The sequence below is a fragment of the Octopus bimaculoides genome, chromosome 18 (assembly GCF_046866305.1).
Source record: "Octopus bimaculoides isolate indiv1 chromosome 18, ASM4686630v1, whole genome shotgun sequence".
Lineage (NCBI taxonomy): Eukaryota > Metazoa > Mollusca > Cephalopoda > Octopoda > Octopodidae > Octopus > Octopus bimaculoides.
This window is the reverse complement of record NC_142945.1, coordinates 35213357-35238356: the sequence shown is the minus strand read 5'-3', so window position 1 is coordinate 35238356 and position 25000 is coordinate 35213357. Positions and strand designations below refer to the sequence as shown.

The 25000-nt window shown below is 34.5% G+C and overlaps 1 protein-coding gene across 3 annotated transcripts in view; it reads right to left on the bottom strand.

The window, feature by feature from the left end:
• LOC106867954 (N-acetylated-alpha-linked acidic dipeptidase 2) overlaps positions 1 to 25000 on the bottom strand; it is a 670339-nt gene that overhangs the window by 634464 nt on the left and 10875 nt on the right. The window contains exon 1 of one of the 3 annotated variants that reach the window (XM_089365976.1): positions 22113 to 23637. The exons of 1 other annotated variant lie outside the window; for it this stretch is intronic. In XM_089365976.1, the coding sequence (XP_089222102.1) occupies positions 22113 to 22132 (20 nt within the window). In that variant the 5' untranslated portion in view covers positions 22133 to 23637. Of the gene's footprint in view, positions 1 to 22112; positions 23638 to 25000 lie in introns of those variants that run through there. One more of the 3 variants, XM_089365974.1, reaches the window with a different exon arrangement.

Below are 25000 nucleotides of genomic sequence, written 5' to 3'. Positions count from 1 at the left end.
GCGTTTTGGGGCCTACCTCTCGACAGCATCAATGCACAACGGCCACCCTCACTGATAGGAGGCCCCGCTTGCTAGATTAACTGGTTATTAAAAAAAAAAGCTCAATATTTCTCTAGCCATCGCTCACCGTCTCTTTTTAACCAAATCCAGTGGCTTAGCCTTCTCCACTGTAGTTTGGATATCACCCATGGTGGTATTTACCTTACGATGAGTTAGGCCTAACGATAACATATATATATATATATATATATACATATATATATATATATATATATATATATATATATATATATATATATATATATATATGCTTTCATTTAGTTCCATGTTTCAAAATAAACTCTAAAGTTTACTCTTTCTATTGAATACTTTTCATCTAGTTTTTAAACATATACATATATATTTGTGTGTATGTGTGTGTGTGTGAATGCATGTGTGAGTGAGTGAGTGCATAAAAAAAATTCATATTCCAATGCTTGAGAATAGTTTAAGTGTGTGTCAGAGAACAAGTACAAGCTGAGAAGATACAAAACAACTGTAAGGGGGAAAAATCAAATATAGCTTGTAACTATGGTGATGTGGTTGCTAATAAAGACAGATATGTAACATCTATGGTATAGGATATTTATGAATGTTCTATAAATAGTTAAATATATTTTTAAATGGAACAAAAATTAAATTACTACTGTATATGCTTTTTTAAGAAAGAAAAGTAAAAGCAACTATTAACAATGATATCAAATGAGCTGAAGTCTAAACTGTTATATAACGAAATGTATAAATAATAAGAATGGAGCAAGTGGAGCAAGAGCATACATGAAGACGAAAAGTGTCACTGAAGAGGTCACAGATGTGTGCTGAAAGATTTCTGGACAATGGACATGAGTTAGAGTAGGAACAGTAATAACCGAGCGAAGGACAAATATATAGTGTGTGTGTTTATTTGACAAAAAAAAAAAAAAAAGACCATCCTGAAATACAGCAATATATATAATGATAAGACAATATATTGTGTTAATGATGACTGGATGAAGTGTATAATACATACATGCACAGACAGACAAACACACACACACACACACACACATATTATATGTATATATAGCAAGCTTGGCTGTGTAGTAAGAAGCTTGCTTCCCTACCACATGGTTCCAGGTTCAGTTCCACTGCATGGCACCTTGGGCAAGTGTCTCCTACCTACTATAGTCTTGTGCCAACCAAAGCCTTGTGAGTGAATTTAGTAGATGGAAAGTGAAAGAAGCCCATCGTATATGTGTGTGTGTTTGTGTGTGCATCTTTGTGTCTGTGTTTGTTCCCCATCACTGCTTCAAACCAGTGTTGGTGTGTTTACATCTCTGTAACTTAGCAGTTTGGCAAAAGTAAGCAATAGAATAAGTACTAAGCTTAAAAAAAACTAATATGTTCAGGGGTCGATTTGCTTGACTAAAACCCTTCAAGACAGTGCTCTAGCATGGTCGCAGTCAAATGACTGAAATAAGTAAAAGAATAAAAGAACACACACATACACACACGCATACACACACACACACACACACACACACACACATACACACACACACACACACACACACACACACATTGCCTTGTTAACACTGTGTTAGCATATATTTTTGGATATATTAAATTAATTGGAATTTTATACTTTTCTTTCTGTATCTAATATGTTGGCACAATAGAAATGATTGCCAATAATGAATGGTGTAATCATCAATTAAAGATGTCATTTTCTTCATTCTTGTTGTCGTATATTCTGAATTTCTTGAAATTCTTCTCAGTGATATTTAGATTTACTTGTCATACATATATATATATATCTGTGTATATGTATGTATGTATGTATCTGTGTGCATGTGTTTGTCCCATCAATATCAGTTGACAACAGGTGTTGGCTTGTTTACACTCCTATTACTTAGTGGTTCAGCAAAAGCTACCAATAGAATAAGTACCAGACTTTAAAAGTGAGTACTGGGGTTGATTTGCTCAACTAAAGCCTCAAAGTGGTGCCCAGCTTGACTGCAGTCCAATGTCTGAAACAAGTTAAAATTAAAAAAATAATCATTTGATGTGAAATTATAAAGCTATGAATTGTCAGAGTTGCTGGAGCATTAGCAGAATGATTTGTGGAATTAGTTCTAGCCATTCGAAGGTGAAGATTTGGTGGAGTTTTTAGAGCCTCAAACAAGTTACCTCATGGTATTCGTTCTAGCCACTTTGTGTTTTGAGTTCAAATTGTGTCTCCATTAATTGGCCACTGTATGGATAGAAGTGGGATTTTCATGACTTTTGCTAACAGAAATGGGCTGGCAATGTGTGATGTGTCAAATACAGCAATATCTCAGTTGCAACAATATGCATCAATGCAAATGCAGATGCTGCACAAAACATTGAACAAATTGTCTTGGACAGTAAACAATCTCATATGAAACTGTATTGAAACAGATATGAAATTGTGTATTGAAACAAATATGATTGTATTTGGGTAGAGTCATACAAATTTGCCAATTAATAATGACATGCAACATCAGTCATTTGTATTTATTTACTTTACTCTTTAAATGATTCACTGCTATTAACTGAGTCATTAGAAACACTGGTAACAAGAGCTAACTAAGAAAGTCAATAAGTGTCTAGATATTTGACACTACATGTATTTATTAATTTAATAAAATAATTAACAGAGCATGTCTCATGTCTCTAACAGTATGCAACAATTACATGCTGTATTGGACGATTAATCTAATGCTGCTTTTAGCCATAGGTTTGCCCAAGACATTTGCCCAAGGCACCACATGATAGGACTGGATGTAAAACCATGCAACTGGGTGTACATCATATATATATATATATATATATATATATATATATATATATATATATATATAACTGTTTGAATTTTGCCAAGGGAAATCTTTGGTTGCAACACTGAGTAGGTCAGGCAGCTACATTAATGCTTTATTGTCACTGAAAATAGAGATATAACCTTTTAGGTGGTGCACACTAAAGTGAAATGGAGAATATTTTTCAGTCATCTGTAACCAGCTTAAAAGATGAAAAGAAATGATATGCAATGCAATGCTACTATAAGCTAAGTGTCAAAATACTACAATATATTTTTAAACCTTCAAAAAATTGGTCTGAAACTGAGGATCTCAATTATATAAATATATAATTTGAGTCATAAATAAAACCTGCCTATTGTGGATTAATGATGAAAGTGGTGTTACTATGCATTTTTCACAATTCAATATAGAGATTTAGAGTGGTTTCTGTCCCTCAGGTCAAATTGTCACTCTCAGTAAACCTTCCACTCATATATTCAGAGCAAAAGCATTGAAGTCCTATTTCAGGACATCTTTAAAGTGGAATCTCTGATGCCTATGTCTAATGCAGTGTGAAAATCAGTTTACCATAAAGTATAATCTTTGATATGCGAGCTATCAATGGAGCCTTTATGCGAGTGTTTGCCTTGCTAGAATTAGCAACCAAATCTCTTTTAAATCAGTTAAAAAAATGGAGAATTCATTGGATAATGTATCTCTAGATATATTGTGTCTGAAAATTAAATAGAGGATGTTCATGGTTATTATCATAACTGCTTGTTTTGGGGCTAACATGAAGATAAACAATAGCATTCTTTATCACAGGTCCTGTTAAACAGATACAAAGTGAGGCATACTCTACTTTAAAGGATTTGTGAATTTGTAGTTTGGCTCTAGACCTTACGTTTGATTCTCAGCAATTACTGGAAGTAAAAGGTTTCATTCCAGCTTTTTCTTTTGGTCTGGAATTTCAAATCAGTAGAATTGAGATGATTTTCAAAAGGAGTGATGACAGGGTTTGATCTAACTCAGAAATCCAAACTTAAAGCAAAATCTAATTATAAAGAACCCACACATCTTTTTGTTTTGGAAATCAAATTACCATTCTTTTAATTAAATTTTGATACATGTTTGAATTACAATTTTATTAATATTTTTTAGTCTATTTCTCTAAAGCTATTTTGATTAACATTATTAAATGCAAGCATTTCAGTTTTAACAATCTCAAGCGCTTTATCTAGAATAGAGACAAAGCTGATGGAAAAGAAAAGAATGTTATCAGAAAAAAATCTTATGTGTGTATAATAAAAACGATTTGATCACACTATCGAATTTTATTCTAAAATTCATATAAGATACATTTTAAGCGTTAGAGGAATATTTTAAACATTAAAATATTATCTATCTAAATTGTATACATTGTCAATATCAAAATAATACTTGTGTGAGTTGTTATGAAGGATTTAAAACATGAGAAAGAATGTAAGAATCATGATTTAAAAATAAAATGAAAAGCTTTTTAAAAATGTATTATTTACATTTTAAGTCAAAAATTTCAAATCAGTTAAACATAAATATAAAATAACATTAAACAAATATGGAATAGAACATACAATAAATTATGTGCAAGAGGTTAGCTGTTTGACACAGCATTTTTTTCTGAAGATTACATTATGAATTCTGTAAGGATAATCTAGCATCGTGAAATTTGAAATCATAAAATGCAAAGGTGAACCAGAAACAGGCAGATTAAGCAAATACTTCATTGGGGTATTTACGTTTAGACTTTTAATTTAACTATATAAATATACACACTAACAACTACATATATATCACTTACACACATACATACATATCCACACACATATCTGTGTGTGGATGTATCTCTGTGTATGCATGTGTTTTTGTATGTATGTATGCATGTATGCATATGTATGTATGTTTCTATATGTGTGTATGTGTGCATGCATATATATATGCACACACATATGCACACACAATAGGGATAAACATGAGTTTATATTATAGTTCCTGTGTGCATCACATGCATTGATAAAAAGACACACAGACACATATATAAGCATGTATGTATATTCTTTTATTCTTTTATATGTTTCAGTCATTTTACTGTGGCCATGCTGGAGCACCACCTTTAGTCAAACAAATCGACCCCAGGACTTATTTTGTAAGCCTAGTACTTATTTTATTGGTCTCTTTTGCCGAACCACTAAGTTATGGGGATGTAAACATACCAGCATCGGTTGTCAAGTGATGTTGGATGGGGGGACAAACACAGACACACAAACACATGCATACACTGACACACATCCTAAATCACACTTAGTGAAGATGGATTTTTTTTCTTTTATGGTATCCCATTCAGCCTTGCTATTTATATTAATGTGTGTGTGTGTGTGTGTGTGTGTGTGTGTGTGTGTGTGTGTGTGTGTGTGTGTGTGTGTGTGTGTGTGTGTGTGTGTATATATCTATCTATCTATATGTATGTATATATGTATATGTGCATATCTAAATATAAAAGATAAAAGAAGAAATGGTGCAACATGTAACAATTAGAAATTCGTCATTAGTATTGAATGATTATACTTTAATTATGGTTAAGATAACATCTGAAACTGTTTCAGTTTGTTATTTTTGAGGTAAAGTTGCGTTTATCCCATCCCATGTAACAAACATCATCAGAATGATTTGAAATATATCCAGAGAAATATTGACAAGAGATCGAAGTTTGACAGAAGAAAAAACGAAAAACGTAACAGAATAGGAAAAAAAGGTAAAAAGGAAAAAAGGAAAAGGTTTGTTAGGTCTTCAGGCTTACATTTTGCATCCTTAAAAGATGGCACATATGTGTACAGTTGCCTCAAGTAGATGAAAGTACCTGAAACAACTGTACACACACATGCCATCTTAAGGATACAAAATGCAACCCTAAAGATCAAATGAACCTTTTCCTTTTACCTCTTTCCTTTTCCTTTTCCTTTTTTCCTTTTTTCTCCTGTCAACCTTCAATCTCCTGTCAATATTCTTCTGGTAAAGTTCAAATCCTTCTGATGATGTTTGTTGCATGGAACGTGATAAATACAAGTTTACCTCAAAAATTACAAACTGAAACAACTGTAAAAGTTATCTTGACTACAATTAAACTATGATCATTCAATACTAATGATGAACTTCTAATTGTTACATATTGCTCCATTTCTTCTCTTATCCTATCTGAATATATGTAACCACGGTTTATCCTTAAATTACCAAGAACTGTTAACCATACAGCAAGGCTTATACATATTTAGATAATGCACCAGTAGTGTCTACGGATACATATATCCCTTAGATGGTTGCATAACCTTTAGCTCATAATTTATATATATATACATATATATATATATATATGTATATTTCTTTCTTTTTATTGCTTTTATTCATTTGTAATTTGACAGCAGCCATGCTAGAGTACCACCTTTTAGTCAAAGTAATCAATCCCTGGGTACATTTTTTGTAAGCCTGGTACTTAATCTACCGTTCTCTTTGGTGAACTACTAAGTCATGGGGGTATAAACATACACCATCAGTTGCCGCAGTCAAATGACTGAAATGAATAAATGAATAATTGAATACAAAAGGCACAGGTGTGGTTGTGTGGTAAGAAGCTTGCTTCCCAACCACAAGGTTCTGGGTTCAGTCCCACTGTGTGGCACCTTGGGCAAGTGTCTTCTACTATAGCCTCAGGCTGACCAAAGCCTTGTGAATGGATTTGGTAGATGGAAACTGAAAGAAGCCCATTATATATATAAACATATATATAATCCAAGAAAGTTAGGGGTTGTGAATCCAACACACTAAGGGATAATATCTATCCAATATACTGCTGGAAGGATACCCAATTACTATTACACTAGTGTTTTTACCGAGTGCAATAAATGGGTGCAGGTAAAAGGAAATTTTACCCTTAATTTATATAGCAATAAGAAAATAGAGGGGAATATGTGGTACTCATCAACTTGCAGACATTGTATTATGTCAATTTACCTGTATATTTTTCAACTAAGAGGACAGGACAATAAAAACAATATACAAACACATATGACATATTATGTCATATCAGTAATAAAAATTAAAAGGGACATCTAGTGACCGAAGAAGGGACAATGTCTTACAGCTGTTTCAGCATAGCGGTGACATGTCTCATTCTATCTATATAACTCCAGTAAACTGGAGTAATTGATAGATGAAATGGATGAAAATAGAGGTACATGTATGGTTCTCTAGGCCTCTTCAGAGATTTACAAAGTTTGTGGAGTTAATTTACAATATACAAATATAAACAGATAAAAAACATAAAAATCATAAAAACTCACATATATATGCATATACATGCATACTCTGGCATATATACATAAATAAATAAACATAAACATAAATACTTGGATATATATATGTACACTTAAGGGTACATACATAAACGTCTATACATGCACACCAATGAGTCAATTGTTATTGTTATTATACATAAGGACACATATATATACTCACTCACACATACATACATACATACATACATGGTGGTTGTGGTGGCTGTCTACTCTTTAAACAGAGTTTGACCACCTCCTGCACCTACACCTTAGCCCTTTCATGGCGTCTGATGTGGCTTTTTAAACCAGACAGTGTTTTGAAAAAACACCCACACAGATTGCACCTCTGATTTGCACTACCAATACCTGCAAGTAAGTTCTGCTCATTATGGATCCTAACATGTCTTTTAAGACCCCCATTGGATACATACATACATACATACATACATACACATATGTGTATATAAGCATTCCTGTACATACATGTTCCCTAGTACATAAGCTTTAGTTGGATTTGGAAAGGAGGACCGGTGCATTGTTCCTGACTTGGATACTTACCACTTCTGAGGTTCTGCTTGCTATGAAGCATAAGTAGCCCAGATCATATGTACTCCATTTTTTAACTCTTGTATATATATATATATATATATATGTATGTATGTATGTATGTATGTATATATACATGAGTAGGTAGACAAATGAAAGAAGGGCACTCAACACATTTATTGGGAGTTACATGTATAGATCAGAACAATTTGATTCAGAATCCTTAGTACTCTGAGTTTGAAGCACATAGCTGGTCTTCGGCCATTGGAATCTGAATGAAAATTCAAATGAAGAGCCTCACTGTTTGTTACTAGACATTAGCCTGTGATCGGTCAAGAAGGGTCAGGTGGTATTGATGTCAGTAAATGCAGCGACAACAGTTAGATGGAAAATACTACATGTTGAAAAGGAAATTGACTGTGCGGTGGAGAAGAAACTGGCTGGTGGACAAGATATTAGTCATGTGGTTGGGGTGGGTGTAGCAATGTGCAGTAGATGTGGGGTATATATGTATATATGTACATGTATATGCCAATATATCTGCGTGTATGCATCAGTACTTATATGAATGTGTATGTGTGCTTAGATGTACATTCACACATCCATGTGTGCATGCACACATGCATACTCATCACACAAGGGGTGATGTACAAGGGGTAAGAGTATGCGGGTAAACAGGCTTGGGGAAGTGTTGGGGATTCGTGATTTGCAGTGCTGTTCATGGGGGGTTAATCTGTAACAGTGACCTTGGTGTAGGTGGTGCTAGGGGCAGCTGGTACTAACGAGGTATATCCAGGTTGTCAGTGGCCAGATGCTTGAAATTTACTAGTAGGGTGGGTGTACCTCTGGTGACAGGTGTACAATACCTCATATTTCTTGTTGATGGATACTGCAGGCTGGTAGATGATATGCAGCTTTTTGCAGAGGCACTGCTAGCAATTAGGGGTGTTGGGTCAATATGGTATGCCATTTTCTGCAATATATATATATATATATATATATATATATATATATAGAATATAAAGATGAAAATCATGATTTTTTTTCAGGTAGTCAGCACGATATAAAAATTTATACATTAAATTAATAATAATATACATAGGTATATAATTATATTAAGGTAGAAAGGGCAAAAGTGACCTATGTCCAGCATGCTTGAAGTGCTGATACTTTAAAAAAACTATCAAAAACTCCAGATAAATATACACATGGCTGAAAGCAGGCTAATGAAAGAATATCAAAAAGACCTCATGTTAATTGTGAATTGGTTCCAAATTCTGGATTAAAACCAAAAATAGGATTTCTTCCTTCGTCAACAAAATACATGGGGGAAATATAAATCCAAATAATTGTACATACATTACAAAGCAGGTTCACACATCTACACACAAATATTTACACATATAGATCCATAATAAGTCAATTTTAAATCCCCTCATGACAGCTAATGTGTATATTATATGAATAGCCAAGCAGTAAATGCTATTCTGGTCAGAAGCAAAAATAATTAAATTATTTTATTTTATTTATAAATTCATAATAGAATATAAGGATAAAAATCATGTTAATGAACCCGTGTATTGTGTTGACGAAGGAAGAATGTCTATTTTTGGTCTTAATCCAGAAATTGGAACCAATTCGCAATTAAAGTGAGGTCTTTTTTAATATTCTTTCACTAGCCTACTTTCAGCCTTGTGTATATTTATCTGGAGTTCTTGGGAGTTTTTTGAAAGTATCGGCACTTCAAACATCCTGGAATTAGATCGTTTTTGCCCTTACTCCCTTAATATAATTATATATATATATATATATATATATATAATAAGGGTGAAAAATTGAATATTAATTTGATTAATATCAATTTAAAACCAGTGGCCTAGCTTATTTAAAATCTGAAGATTCAGAAAAATTATATTACATACATTATAAGATGGATGACCACTAAGCAGACATCCATTATGCTAGAAGAAGACCACCTATGGTCTGACCACTATATATATGCACATTATATTCAATGCTGTGTGCATTTGTATGAGAGTGGGGTTTATATATGTATATATATATATATATATATATATATATATATATATATATATATATATATATATGTATATATATATATATATATTCCAGGGGTGACAAGTTCAAAGAAGATATGTCTCGCTATGTAGAATAAAGAACTCAAAGATAAGTCTGAGAATGAATTAACTTTTAATCCATAATCGTTAGTCTGACAAAATATATAATCATTATGGATTAATTGTACATATATGCATGTGAGTAGGTATGGAAAAAAAAAACCTGCAGAAAAGTGAGATCATGAAAAACACATGAAGAAATACGGATCTTGAGAATCTAAAGCTCATGAAGGAGATGGTAAAAGACTGTAATAAGTGGTAAGATGCTGTGCTGAAAAAGACCAGTTCCAGCTATGCAAACATGAGAAGATTAGATGAAAAAATGACGAGACAGAGAAATAGATACTTAGATAATGAGAAAGATTGTAGTATGTATAATTATTTCTTTATATGTGTGTCACTTGCTTATGTTAGCTTATTTTTTTGTAATATTGTATTGTGCTGTTTATTTTGAAACATTTTAAATGAAGAAGCCATGCTTGGATTGGCGGAATCAGTGAAGCAGTGGAGCAAAGTAATGTTCAATTTTCAGTTATATCTCTTTAGATGGTGTTGAAACCATTCACACCCTGTCTCCTTTGTCTTCATCCTTTTCCCTACAGTAATATAAATCTTTGTCTCTCTCTCTCTCTCTCTCTCTCTCTCTCACACACACACACACACACACACACACACACTGTACTGGTGCTTTGAGATCATTTTGTTCCACTGCTATTACATTAAAGATTATGTCCAAAGAAGTGGCTTAAATAAAATGGATAGACCAATTATATATTTTATCACACACACATGAATATATACGAACACACACACACATACACACACACATATACATATGCACACACACACATGAATATATATACATGAATGTATGTAAGTATATTGTTGGGAGCTGAAAACATTTCAGAAGTTATTTGATGGCTTGTATTTCATATATAAGAATTGCCTAACCCTAATTTTCTCATCATTTTCCTTTCTATCTGTTGTACCTAATCCCTTGACAAAGAAATCTGAGACCCCAGAGTATCTCAAGTAACATCTAAAGTGTTTCCAGATTTAATAATAATATTGTACACAATGTATTGAGTGCTACTTTTTTCCTGTTTGTAAACCCTGTGTATGTATATCTTTCAGTGTAAACCAGTGGTTCCCAAAGTGGTTGGTATTACCTCCCTAGGGACAAGGGAAAAATCCAGGTGGGCGTTGAAAAATGTTGGGCGATAATAGGGTGGCCAAATGGGGGTGATGGATGTAAAAACAAGGAAATAATGAATTATGTTAAATTTAATTTGTGAAATACAGTTGTTTGGAATTTGCTGCAGAAAGTGGTCTCCTCTTGTGGTGGTGGGTAGGGTCTAAGAATGTGGCATGGATGCCAAGGGGATGGCTTCCCAATAAATTTTGGGAAACACTGATGTAAACAATGCTTAGAAAAGTGAACAACTAGGATCGTCAAGCAAAATACTTTTTGATGCTTGTTATACTCTGAGTTTTAAATACTCCCTTGTCATATACAGTGAATCAGAGACTGGCTCAATGGAAAGTAGTGACCAATGACTCACTTTTTCACTAACAGTAATATAAAATAAAAATCAATATGTACGGGTATCTGTGTTAATTAACAATGTCCTCACAAAAAAAAGAGAAAAAAATGTGTGGTCTTAGGTCTATATTAGAAATTATTATATTCATTGTTTTATTATCTTGTTTTTTTTTTTGCAGTTAGATACAACAATTTTCCCAATGGTTCTGGTTAATTGTTGTCGTTATTTAATAGCACAATAGGTCTTATCCAGTGGAATTATGAGCAGATATATTCCAGCCATGACCATTCCATACATTTTTACAGCCACGTTTCTTTATTCTGCCAATCAGTTTCCTTGTCTTACTTCTAACCATCTTTTTAGTCCCAGTATGTCTGTAAAGCAGCTCATCACACTGTTGTTTCCTAGGTAAGTTTGTGTTTATATCTATTTATTGCTAGCATTGAGTTCAGGTTCTATTGTACCCTTTTCACATTTTCTTCTTTAATTTCTGTGTTGTACCTAGTCAGTAACTTCTACTTTAAAATATTTCCTAACATCATGCAGCTGGATCTAATATAATGTCATCAAATGCTATTGGCATCTACCTGTTTTTTAATAACAATTTTGCCACATTTATCTTTGTATTTTGGCAAAATCTATGAATAATTTTTAGTTGGTTCTCCAGCTGGGTGTTATTCTTTTTAACTAGTTTTAAGTTATCCATGTAGAGTAGATAACATAATTTGTCAGTAGAATTTGTGACAGTCAGTGGTTTTCCTCAGCAGATTTTAATAATACCAAAGCTAAGGAGAAGACTGGAGAGAATAAGGAATTTCTCTGAAAGATTCCTAATCTAATGGCTACCAGGAGGGATTTATTCCTTTTCTCTTCACCTTGCGGTGGTATATGGTCTTCCATTTTGACATATCATAGTTGAGGTACTTTCTTAGAGTTGGAGCTGTTTTATTCATATACAGTGTCTTCAATGTGCTGGTGCACAAAAATCAATTTGGGGATTTCTTAACAAAGTAAATTCCCTAAAAGCTTTTCACCTTATTTCCTTGTCTTGTCCTTAATTACTTTTAACTTCTTTTAACTTCTCTTGATTTATTCAGTGACACTATTTCATCCTCCTTTACATTCCCTACTTCCCCTATTAATGGCATAACCCTGTTGTCTTATTATACTGTAAAGTTCTTCAATACTCAACAGCGTTTATACTATAAAATACTTCTCAGCAATCAATGCATGTTATATTAAAGATTTGTTCTTCTCTTTTAGTACTTTGTACAAGTTCAACAACTTTTGCACTTTTATAGCCATACAACCCTTTGTAGCCTCATTTCTGCTTCTCTGGTAAGATGTTATTGTTCTCCTGGTGAGTAACCAGATGGTCATAGACTGTAGGTATGAACAGTTTGTATGTTATTGGCAAACAAAAAATAGCACTACATATGTTTTGGTGGGGACCAGATCTCATCATCATCATCATCATCATCCTCATCATCATCATCATCATCACCATCATCCTCATCATCCTCATCAATAGTAGTAGTAGTAGTAATAGTGTAAGATTCATGAACTGAACATAAATAGTTTTAATAATTACTTCCTCTAGTTTTTAAGTTCAAGTCCTGGGCTTTATCCCTCAGTTTGCTGGTTTGATTTAAAATAAGCACCAGTAATTTACATACTAAGGATAAAAAATTCTTACTGGTTCTTCATAGAAATTTTGTATTTAAGAAATGATAAGCTGCCATATGTATCAATGATGCATTGGGCTTCATTCTGCTCATTTTTTCAATAACTGCCTATGTACTTCATACAGCCCCTATTTTAAGATACATTTTGTCTTCATCTTGAGACACATATGCTGTTTTTTTGAGACATGTTTTCTGTGGACCAAGGCTAACTCTTTGAATTATATACAGTCCATCAGACAGGTTTCTACAGAGTCAGTGAGACTGTGATTAAGTAAAAAACAATTGCCCAAGATACTCTGCAGTTGGATCGAACTCATGAGTGTAAAGTAAAGTTCTTAACCATGGAGCTAGGCATCCATCCAGCCATCTATCTATGAGTGTGAGGTATTTGTGCATGCTCATGCACACGAGTGTGTGAGTGTGTGTGTATGAGCATGCATGTATGTGTGTGCATGCACGCGTGTGTGTGCATGCATGTGTATGTGTGTGCATGCATGTGTATGTGTGTGTATGTGTGATGTACATAAACATGCACTCACACACACATATATACACATACATATATATTCTGTTGTGTCTGGGGGGAGTCATTCTCTTTTGATGCCTTATAATTTAACACACACACCGGTAAAATTTCCACTTATTTCTTTTTTATTTTTCTAAAATTTTCCTGGTGTCTTGCAATGTTTTCAATAGTTTTGACTCTATCCGTTACTCACACTGCATTCTTTTTGTTTGTGTGCATATATTTGGGTTAGTGTGTGTGTGTATGTGTATACACATGCATGTATATATGTATGTATGTATGCATGTGTGTGTATGCATGTATGTGTGTGTGCATAGGTATATATGTATGTGTGTGCATTTGTATGTATGTATTCTGCATATTCATGTGTTTGCGTGTCTGTGTTTGTGTGTTTTTATGTATGTGTGTGCATGTGTGTGTGTTTGCATGTGTGTTTGTGTGTGTACCTCTATCTCCTTGTCTGAGTGTATGTGTGTGTTTTGCAATTATGTACTGTGTTTGTATGTATGAATGTGCATCTCCATATATGTGGACGTGTCTCCAAATGTGTCCTTGTGTGAAGTAAAGTGTGTGTGTATATATGGTCATGTGTTACAGTCTTCATTTGTGTATGTGTGTTTGTCTGTTCATATAACCTATGTTCCTATCCGTCTGTTGATCTGTTTACTTTCATATCCATATACTTACATACATGTGCATATACATACATATATACATACACCCACACATACATACATCTATCTACATAACAGCCCATTAACTATTCTACTCTACCTGTGTAAACTGTGGGTATGCGGGTATGATATCTACTATGCATATTTCTTATTTAGTATTGGGGAAGTTTCCTTTATGAGGACGTACTCCTGTATTTGCACCTTTGGGTGCTTGGATAAGATGCGGATGTCAAGTTGACCCAGGTTACCTCCATGTTGGTCCTTGACATGTTGGTAGAGTATGGAGGACTGTTTTTTGTCGTCATATTGTCTCACATGTTCATTTAGTCATTCTGCAATGCTCCTAGATGTCTCCCCTATGTATGTCATGTTCATGCCTTATGGTGTAAACTACATTTCTAGTTCAACAGTTAATGCCAGGGCTAATCCGACATACCATGCAGTTATCATTGGTGTATATAGTATTCTTAAAGGGGTACGTCCTACATAGTTGTGATTTGACGGAGTTCCTTGGCTTTTCAACAATCTTAATGTTGAGTTTGGTCTCCTTCAGAGCTTTTATAAATCTATGTGCTAGTTCTCCATGGGCTGTGGCCTCTACAAACACCACTCTTTGATATTTGATGGTTTTATACCACGTGCTCACCTTGTTTGCTTTGTCACAAGTTCTTTGTATCCTATTCCAGTTTTTGTTTCTATATCTAGGGCAGGTACCACTGGTATCATTACATATAATGTTATCTAATTTCTTTCTAGCACCCCTGTATACTTGAACCCTATCTTTCTGATCATATCCAGAGAATTGCATGCAGTGCAGGAAGTTCTGCATATGTATTTTTTGTTTCATAGGGTTTGCATAGTGGAGACACGTTGTTCATTAACCTAAGTCTGCTATCAGTATTTTAATTTTCATTTTGTGTGACAAAGCTGAGTTCTTGTGAACAACATATTTAGAAGCTATGGGTTTCAAGTAATAGGAGTGAAGGAGCTGCACTCTGTTTGCCGTCTCTAACCAAAGTTCAGTATCAAAGACGGAAAGTCTATTGTTGGGGTGCCTAGTGCGGTAATCTATAGTTACCTTGATACTTTGGTGGATGTAGTTAACTACTTGCTGGATGCTATCCATTACGTTCCTCTCAGTTTCTACACTACCGTTACTAGAGTTGGTTTTAACTATGATATTAATGTCATCTACATACCTACTGTGTATGTGTGATGTACATAAACATGCACTCACACACACATATATACACATACATATATATTCTGTTGTGTCTGGGGAGAGTCATTCTCTTTTGGTGCTTTATAATTTAACACACTCACTGGTAAAATTTCCACTTATTTCTTTTTTATTTTTCTAAAATTTTCATGGCGTCTTGCAACGTTTTCAATAGTTTTGACTCTATCCGTTACTCACACTGCATTCTTTTTGTTTGTGTGCATATATTTGGGTTAGTGTGTGTGTGTATGTGTATACACATACATGTATATATGTATGTATGTATGCATGTGTGTGTATGCATACATGTGGATTGTTCTACTAACAATTGCTTGAGTTTTCTGTCCCACCATTAAGAGTCCATTAAGAGTCTAGCCACATCCCCAGCTACAGCGACACTGATGGCTGCACCTTGAACCTGCATGCATAGTTTTTTGTTAAACTTTACTATGTGGTTCTTCAAGGTGGTTTTTACACTGGCCCCTATTGCATGTGCAATCATTTCTTTCACCTGATTGTTGATTTCAGGGTTTTGGGTGGGTACGGTCCAGCCACTCAAGAGCTCTGTGGTGCTTTTCTTCACTGATGAGGTGATGGTAGGTGGTCCTTCCCTCTGTGACCTGGTGGGGTAGAATCTACTGAGGTCATGGTCATCTAAATAGTCACTGTCGTAGCTTAGTCAGAGGAGGAGGCCCAGTTCCCTCATGTTGAACTTATGGAATTCTACTTCACTCTCACAGATTACCTGAATGCATTTCTCTACAGCAAAATCTATAGATGGGTAGAGTGAAATCACATCCATACTACCCACAACACAACTTGTGAGATCGTTGGAGTGGTTGCAAGTACTAATTTTACTGAGGAGATCTTCCGTGCTCACACAGACAACTGGAGACATCTCTATGTCGTAATACTTGCAAGAGGAAGTAGGACAGTCTGTAGTTGCTAGAGATATTGGCCCCGCAAACTGGTCTAGTTGGGGGCCCCATGACAGGGTTTGTGATCTTTGCGTAATGTATATAGTGTAGGAACATCATTGCTGGAAGCTTGGAAATTGTGTGCTGTACTTTTCATAGGCTGGAGTATGTTGCACCACATTCCCATGTGTGCATTAAGGAGTTTTTCCACTCTTTCATGTTCCTGTGGTGCAACTTCTCTATGCACACAGAACTATGTCCAGGCCATGCAACAACACATCAGGAATAATGTGGTTGGTAAGCAAGCTACTTATCACAGAGCCACTCCTGTGCCTATAAAGGTGTGAGAGGCTTATACACCTACATTTCTCAACTGGTCACCCATCTAAATACACATTAGGCTTGATGTTGCTTAACTTCGGTGATTAGACAAGAACTGGTGCTTTCTGTGATATGGCCATAATATATATACATACATACATACATATATATATATATATATATATATATATATATATATATATATATATATATATATATATATATATATATGAATGTATGTATGTAAATATACATATATGTATGTATATATATATATATGTATGTATATATATATATATATGTATATATATATATATATGTGTGTGTGTGTGTGTGTGTGTGTATGTATGCATATGTCATACATATATATATGTATATATCTCATACAATTTTTATGATATACATATCATTCAAATTTTGTAATAAATTTCAAAACACACCCACACACACACACACACATATATACATATAACATATACACATATATACAATACACACACACACACACACATATATCTTTGCACACATATATTTATATATCATGCATATACCATATATTATATGTATATATATATATATGAATATATTTATATATGTGTGTGTGCATGTATATGTATATACATATATATATAATGTATACATATATATATAATATATATGCATAATATATACAGATATATATAATATATACATATACATATAATATATACTCTTTTACTTGTTTCAGTCAGTTGACTGTGGCCATGCTGGTGCACCACCTTTAGTCGAGAAAATCGACCCCAGGACTTATTCTTTGTAAGCCTAGTACTTATTCTATCGGTCTCTTTTTGCAGAAGCACTAAGTTATGGGAACGTAAACACACCAGCATCAGTTTTCAAGCGATGGTGGAGGGACAAACTCAGACACATATATATCGTTACACATATATATTTATATATCATGCATGTACCATAAATACCATATATTACATGTATGCATATGTCATACATATATATATGTATATATCTCATACAATTTTTATGATATACATATCATTCAAATTTTATAATAAATTTCAAAACACACACACACACACACACACACACACACACACACACACACACAATACACATATATATAATTCGATATGTCTATATGTATATGTATATATGTATGTATCAGTATATATACACCTAAACATATGTATATACATGAAAACTATATATATATATATATATATATATGCATATATGTATGTATGTATATATCAGTGAAGGATATATCAGTGAAGGATATAAAATATAAACAAGAATACAAAAAAAGTGATGCACCTTGAACAAAGACTTTTATGACATTTGTTCTGCAACAAGTTGCATGTAATTTCTTGTTATTTTCACAGTCAGAAAGCAATGTTTTGTCCTATAAGGAATGCTTTAACCAATGGCACTATTCTTCATAAGTTGTGATATAAAGTAAATACGTTTATAAATAAGTCTATACATGATACTTCAAATTTATTTGTTTGTAAAGAATGTTGCTTTATTTTATCAACCCTGGAGGGATGAAAGACAAAGAGTATCTACAATGAGGATTGAACTCAGAATGGAAAGGAATATAAATAACAGCCACAAGGCTTTTGTTGGTCTAGCAATGTTCTTTTCAGTGGAATTTGAACTCTGAATATAAAAAACCACTATGAATGCTGCAAGGCACTTTTTCTGATGCTCTAACAATTCTGCCAAACCACCTCCCTTGGTGAAATAATGATGAAACTCATTTGTGAACTAATTCAAACTTGTATTTCATGTCTTTTGCCGCAAAGTATAGCTAACTGATGTATATAGAAACCGGAACAACAATAATATCTATAGTAACATCAAGAACAATAACAAACGGCTGTAACAATAACGACAGTAATAACAATAATAATAATATTAACAACAATAGCTACGACAATGAGAAGAGCAACAATACTGGCTTCAAACTTTGGTACAAGGCCAGTAAGTTTGGAGGAGGGTGTAAGTTGATTACCAGTGCTTAATTGGTACTTATTTTATCGATCTTAAAAGGATGAAAGGCAAAGCTGACCTCAGCAGAATTTGAATTTAGAATGCACAAATGGACGAACTGCTGCTTAGCCTGATATGCTGATGGTTTTGCCAGGTTGACAACTATAACAACAACAATAACAACAGTGACAATAGTAACAGCAGCAATAACAACAGCAACAACATTAACAACTGCAACTGTAATAACAGCTGCAATAATAACAACAACAACAACAGTAACAACAACAACAACAGTAACAAAATCAACAATGGTAAATGTAACTATGAGGAATGTTAGGTGTAAGCAAGAGAATGGTGTGTATTTGCTGTGAAGAGGTGCAAATGAGAATTTGTGGCATGCATCAATCTGACTATCTTAGAGGGTCTGTGAAGACCAAAGGCAACAAGCCCTTCCTGTAGTCCCAATTAGTTTCAAAGCAATAACTGTTCCTAATTAAGTTTGATTTAGTTGTGTAAAGAGATTAGTTTTTGAAGGGGATTGACATGTTGAATTAAAACAGGGCATTCATTAATAATCTGCTGTTAGAACTACAAAAAAACAAAACAAACAAACTATATTCCCAACTGCCAATCCATTATCACCACCACCACCACCACCACCACCACCACCACCACCACCACAAAAACAACAACTTCAGCTGCAATAGCTACATTCAAGAAAGCAACAGTTATTTATGTACACTGATTCTTAGAGTTCATGGTATGACAGACAACATGGTTGTTATATTTTATAATAATGATGTCGATGATGATGATGGTGATGATGATGATGATGATGATGATGATAACTACTTCTGTATTTGATAAATGAGCACCAGAAACAGGAAAAAAACCTTGACAAACTACGACAAGCAATTGAAAATTTACAGAAAGAAGCAAAAGAAGGAAGAAAGAAAGAAAGAAAGAAGAAGAAGAAGAGTGGAGAAAAAAGTACAAAAGAAGAATAAAGAAAGGACTGTAAGAAAATCTTTTACAAGTAAAATAAAAAGTTGATGGTTAAGAAAACAATTTATAAAACTTCAAACTGGGGGAAAGTAAAAAGAAGTTGTGAGGTTCATGACTTTCCAAAGGATGTTGACAACTGATTATGATGATGATGATGAAAAGTAGGCTTCTTTTCTTCTTTTTTTTCTTCATATTGTCCAAAGTCACAACTTGATAGAGTATTGTCAACTTTTAATACGTTACTGTCACATAATTTATTGACCTTGGATGGTTAAAAATTTAAGTTAACCTTGGTAGAATTTGAACTCAGAATTAAAGCGCTGTATTTAGATGTTGATGTTTTTTGCTGGTAAAAGACCATGCATCTCTGGAGAATGATACATTTGTTTTAGGGACATCAGTACGTGACTGTTACTTATTAATTTTTTTTTTTATGACCGAGAAATATGCAAGGCAAAAATCAATCTCACTGGGATTTGAACTTGCAACTTAAAAAGATGTTATCATATATATCCCAAATTATTTCCCTCTGATGGTCTGCTGATTCTTCCAGCATTCCCCCTGCATCTTCTCTTTTATCTTTTACTTGTTTCAGACATTAGACTACGGCCATGCTGGGGCACTACCTTGAAGAGTCTTTAGTTGAATGAATCAACCCCAGTACTATTTTTTTAAGCCTGGTACTTATTCTATCAGTTTCCTTTGCCAAACTGCTAAGTTATGGGAACATAAACACATCAACACTGGTTGTCATGTGGTGGTGGGTGACAAACAAATACACACATACACACATGCATATGCACACACACATGCATGCGCATGCTCGCACACACACACACACACATACATGATGGGGTTTTTTCAGTTTTTGTCTACCACATCCTTCCACGAAATCTTGGTCAGCCTGAGACTATGCAGTGGGGCTGAACCTGGAACCATGTGGTTGGGAAGCAAGCTTCCTACCACACAGGTGGTAACAACAGTGATTTCTCAATGAAGCACAAGGTCATTTGCTACAGGCAAGAAGAGCTGTTTGTTGAATCAGGCCCAACGTATTACTGTTACAGTAGCATCTCTTATTGAGGGATGACAGGCATCCCTCAGTAACTTGAGGTGGGGGGATGAAAGAGAGGGCAAGGCATTTAGTCTGATGCACAACTGTATTGGCCGGGACTATTTCCATCATCATCATCATCATCGTCGTCGTCATTATCAACATCATCATGAATGATAGTAATAATTGTTTCTGGTCTAGGCACAAGGCCAGCAATTTTGAGAGGCGGTAATAGGTCAGTATCATCGACCCCAGAAAGATAATAAGCAAAGATGACCTCAGTAGGAACACAGAAATTTAAAGGGGCATAACTAGATACTAGTATTTCCATATTTTTATCTGACCCTACCGATTCTGCAATTCCATAATCCTGAATGATGATAATAATGATGATGATGATGATGATGCTTCAGATTCCTGGCACAGGGCCAGCAGTTTCTGAGGAGAGGGAGGAATCAATTATAGTGACCCCAGTACTTGACTGGTACTTATTTTATCAACCCTAAGAGAATGACAGGCAAAGTCAACCAATAATAGTAATAATAATAATAATAATAATAATAATATTATTATCATCATTATTATGATGACGATGATGATGATGATGTTGATTTTTCACATCATTAGAAGACCATAAACATGGGTACTTTTTTTATTGACCTACCAGAGATGAGTAGCAAAGTTGACAGGGGAAGGATTTGAACTCAGGATGCAGTAAAATAAAAGTAAACACGGCAATGTGTTTAAGCTGGCATCCGTACTGCCTCAGCCATTCCATCTGCTTTCAACAAATATTCCTACTCATTTGTTTTGTATCAGTTTACATTCTGAGTTCAAATCCTGCTGAGGTTAACACTGTCTTTCATCTATCCTAGGACTGAAAACAATATATATAATAGATATGTACTGAGATTGATGAGTTTACTATCCTTTTGACACCTATATGTAACGTCTGAGCCTTGTTAGAAATCATTACTGCTTCCGTAATATAATCACAATCAAAATATGTACATATATATGCATGTATGTACATTTGTATGTTTTTATGTTTGTATGTATGTATGCATGTATGCGTGTGTGAGTGTATATGTGTGTGTGTGTGTGTGTGTGTGTGTGTGTGTGTGTGTGTGTGTGTCTACATGGATGAAGTGGTGTATAAAATGTGATGCCTGCTGAAACAATGACATTCGTCACCACTGTTACTACTGCCATGACAACAACAATAACAAGAAGATGAAAAGCAAGGAGATGTAGTAGAAGAGCGAATGAAATTCTTGGAAAACTTACTTTGTGCGTTTCCAACCCATCTTTGCTCCATTAGTTTGTACTTAAGCCCAGAGTTTATTGTTATTATTATCATGTTTCAAAACAAAACTCACAGTTATTGTTCTATTGGCAAGTATGCCTTTCCATGTTCATTTTGTCAACATGTAAGGTCTCCTGGACTTGATGGGGAGGGGGGGTTCTTTTAGCAGGAAAAAGATGCTTTTCTTTTAAATTCTTGCAGTGATTTATAAATTTCTATCTTGCAATATTATTAAAAATAACAATAGTAATTTCTTACTGTATCAGAGCAGTAATAAATTGTGGCTTCTATTGCTAAAATTTTAAAGAATGATTTCTGTTCAATATTATTATATTTATTGTGATAAAATAGTAATAATGATAATTGTATTGATAATATTGATACCATTAAAAGGATATTTATGATATTATATAATTCATTTTATTATTATTCTTACTGTAAATAATAACAAGTGAATTCTTTATCTGCCACAAGGGCAAAAATAAAATAACACCAAATGTAGCAGTTTACAGAAATAACAAACTAAGCAAAAACAAACAAAAATAAAATGTAACTAAGCAAAAACTAATGCAATTAAATTCTTTTTATGGTTTTGTTAGTAATTGTTATATAATTGTTTTTGTTATTATTGTTATTGTTTTCAGCCCCAGGTCAACGATTGAGTAGACCTAATAATCAAATACATTCCAGCCATGGCTATCCCATCTTTTATTCAAACAGCCTTTTTTCAGATTGCATTCTCCAATGTATGTAAATATTTTTTAAAGACAGTAGGGTGTGATTTAAGGGAATTTTAGCTGCTATTTTTAGCAGAGTCTAGCAACCATGTAGAGATTCCCTCATTGACTCGGTTATATAATTATCGTTGCTGTTGTTATTTTTTTGTTGTTGTTGTTTGTTTGTTTTTCTTTGTTGTTGCTGTTGTGCAGTTGTAGTTTGATACTTTTATCGCAGATTTAGCAAATTCTTCTGACAATATTTGTTAGTTTTACTGTGCATTTGAACACGTGTACAAGTATTTATGCGTGTATGCTTGAGGGTTTGTGTTTGTGTGTGTGTTGACATGTCATTGTGTGTATGTGTCTATGAGTAAATACGTGTGTGTTTTTTTTTTCTTGTTGTTTCCTCATCACTGTGAGACCATCAGCAGCAAAGAAAAAAACAGAGATTCCACTCTCAGACTTGCATTGGTGGTGGTTTGCTAGAATAGATATTCCTTCTCTGTCTCTTCACTGTCATTCCTGGAGAGGGAAAGCCGGTTTGGAGATACATGTATCTACTCCACCACTCCCACTCTCTTTCTACATCTCTTTGTCACCCTCTCTTTCTCTATCAGCCCCTTTACCACTCTATCACCTCCTACTTTGTCTTGCTTTCTCTCCCCTCGATGCACTTACATACAGACACAAAATATGCACGTGGTAGCGTTGACGAAACAACTGCAGAGTGGAGATTCTCGCTGTAAGCTCTGCATCGCTAATGATACTGAGAAGCAGCACCAGTAGCAGCAGCAGTGGCGGTAACAGCAGCAGCAGCAACAACAGCAGCAGCAGCAGCAGCAGCAACAGAAGATACAACAATATAAGAAGAAACAGCAGCAGCAGCAGCTATGGTGACTGTCATGGAGGGGGAGATGGGGAAGCTGGTCTTGTGGTTAAGACGGTGAGGGTTGTAGTGTGGAGGTGGTGGTGATGATGTTCTTGTTGCTGTTGTAATGGTGGTGCTGGTGTTGTTGTTGTTCATTTGTTTCTATTGTTGTTGCTGTTGTTGTAGTGGGGGAGGTGGTGGCTGTGATGGTGTTGCTTTCTTTTGGTTCACCCCTCATCAAACAGACTTATGATCAAAAGCCGTCCAGCTATGACCATCCCATGTAATTTTTTTTGTTGCATCAAAAACTACATTATCCAATGCACTTCTTTCCTTTTGTTTTTTAAAGAATTGGAGTAGGATAGGAAGGAAATTTGGCTGCTATTTCTAACAGGCTGAACAATCATGTAGATGTTCTCAAACACTTTATAGTGTTTTGTCAAAGTATTATAGCTAAAACATCCTTGAAGGGGTGCTCCAGCAGGGCATAGTCCAATCACTGAAATTGGTAGGTAAATTTAGCTACTATTTCTAGCAGGTTAGGAATTGTTGCTGTCACTTAATGTTTTTGTTGATGTTTTTTATTTTTGTTATTGTTATTGTTGCTGATCAGCCCTCACCTCCCACTAAGCTTGTATCAAGCAGATCTATGATCAAAGCCTATCCAACCGTGACCATCCCGTTTTTTTCTATGTGCAGGGAATTCAAAACCTTCTAATATATCCTCTTTTTTTTTTTTCATTTAGGATGGCAGAGTATAATTTACTGTGAAATTTGACTGTTATTTCTAGCAGATAACATGACCGCATATAGATTCCCCTCCCTCGTGATGGTGATGGAGGGGACAGGATATCATCAAGGCGGGGAGTTTAAGATCAATACTTACTAATCGATAATATTAAGTGTGAAGAGTGAAGGAGGAGAGTAAATGAGAAGGAAGAAGAGGAAGAAGAGGAAGGAGAGGAGCAAGAAGGGGAGGGTTGATGCTGGGTAGGGGATGAAAGATGCAAGGTGGGAGAAGTGTTCAAATTGAATGGGGTGGGTTTCTTAATGTGTGTTTGTTGTTATAGTTGATATGGTTGCTCTTATTTTTATTATTGTTTTTGTTGTTGATGTTATCATCGGTGTTCTTATCTGTAGCTGTTATTGCAGTGGCTATTCTTGTTTTCTTATCTGTTGTTGTTGTTGTTGTTGTTGTTGTTGTTGGTGGTGTTGTTGTTAATATCACCGCTACTATTTTTATATAAACGTTATGTTTTTGCCATAGACGTTGTTGTTGTTG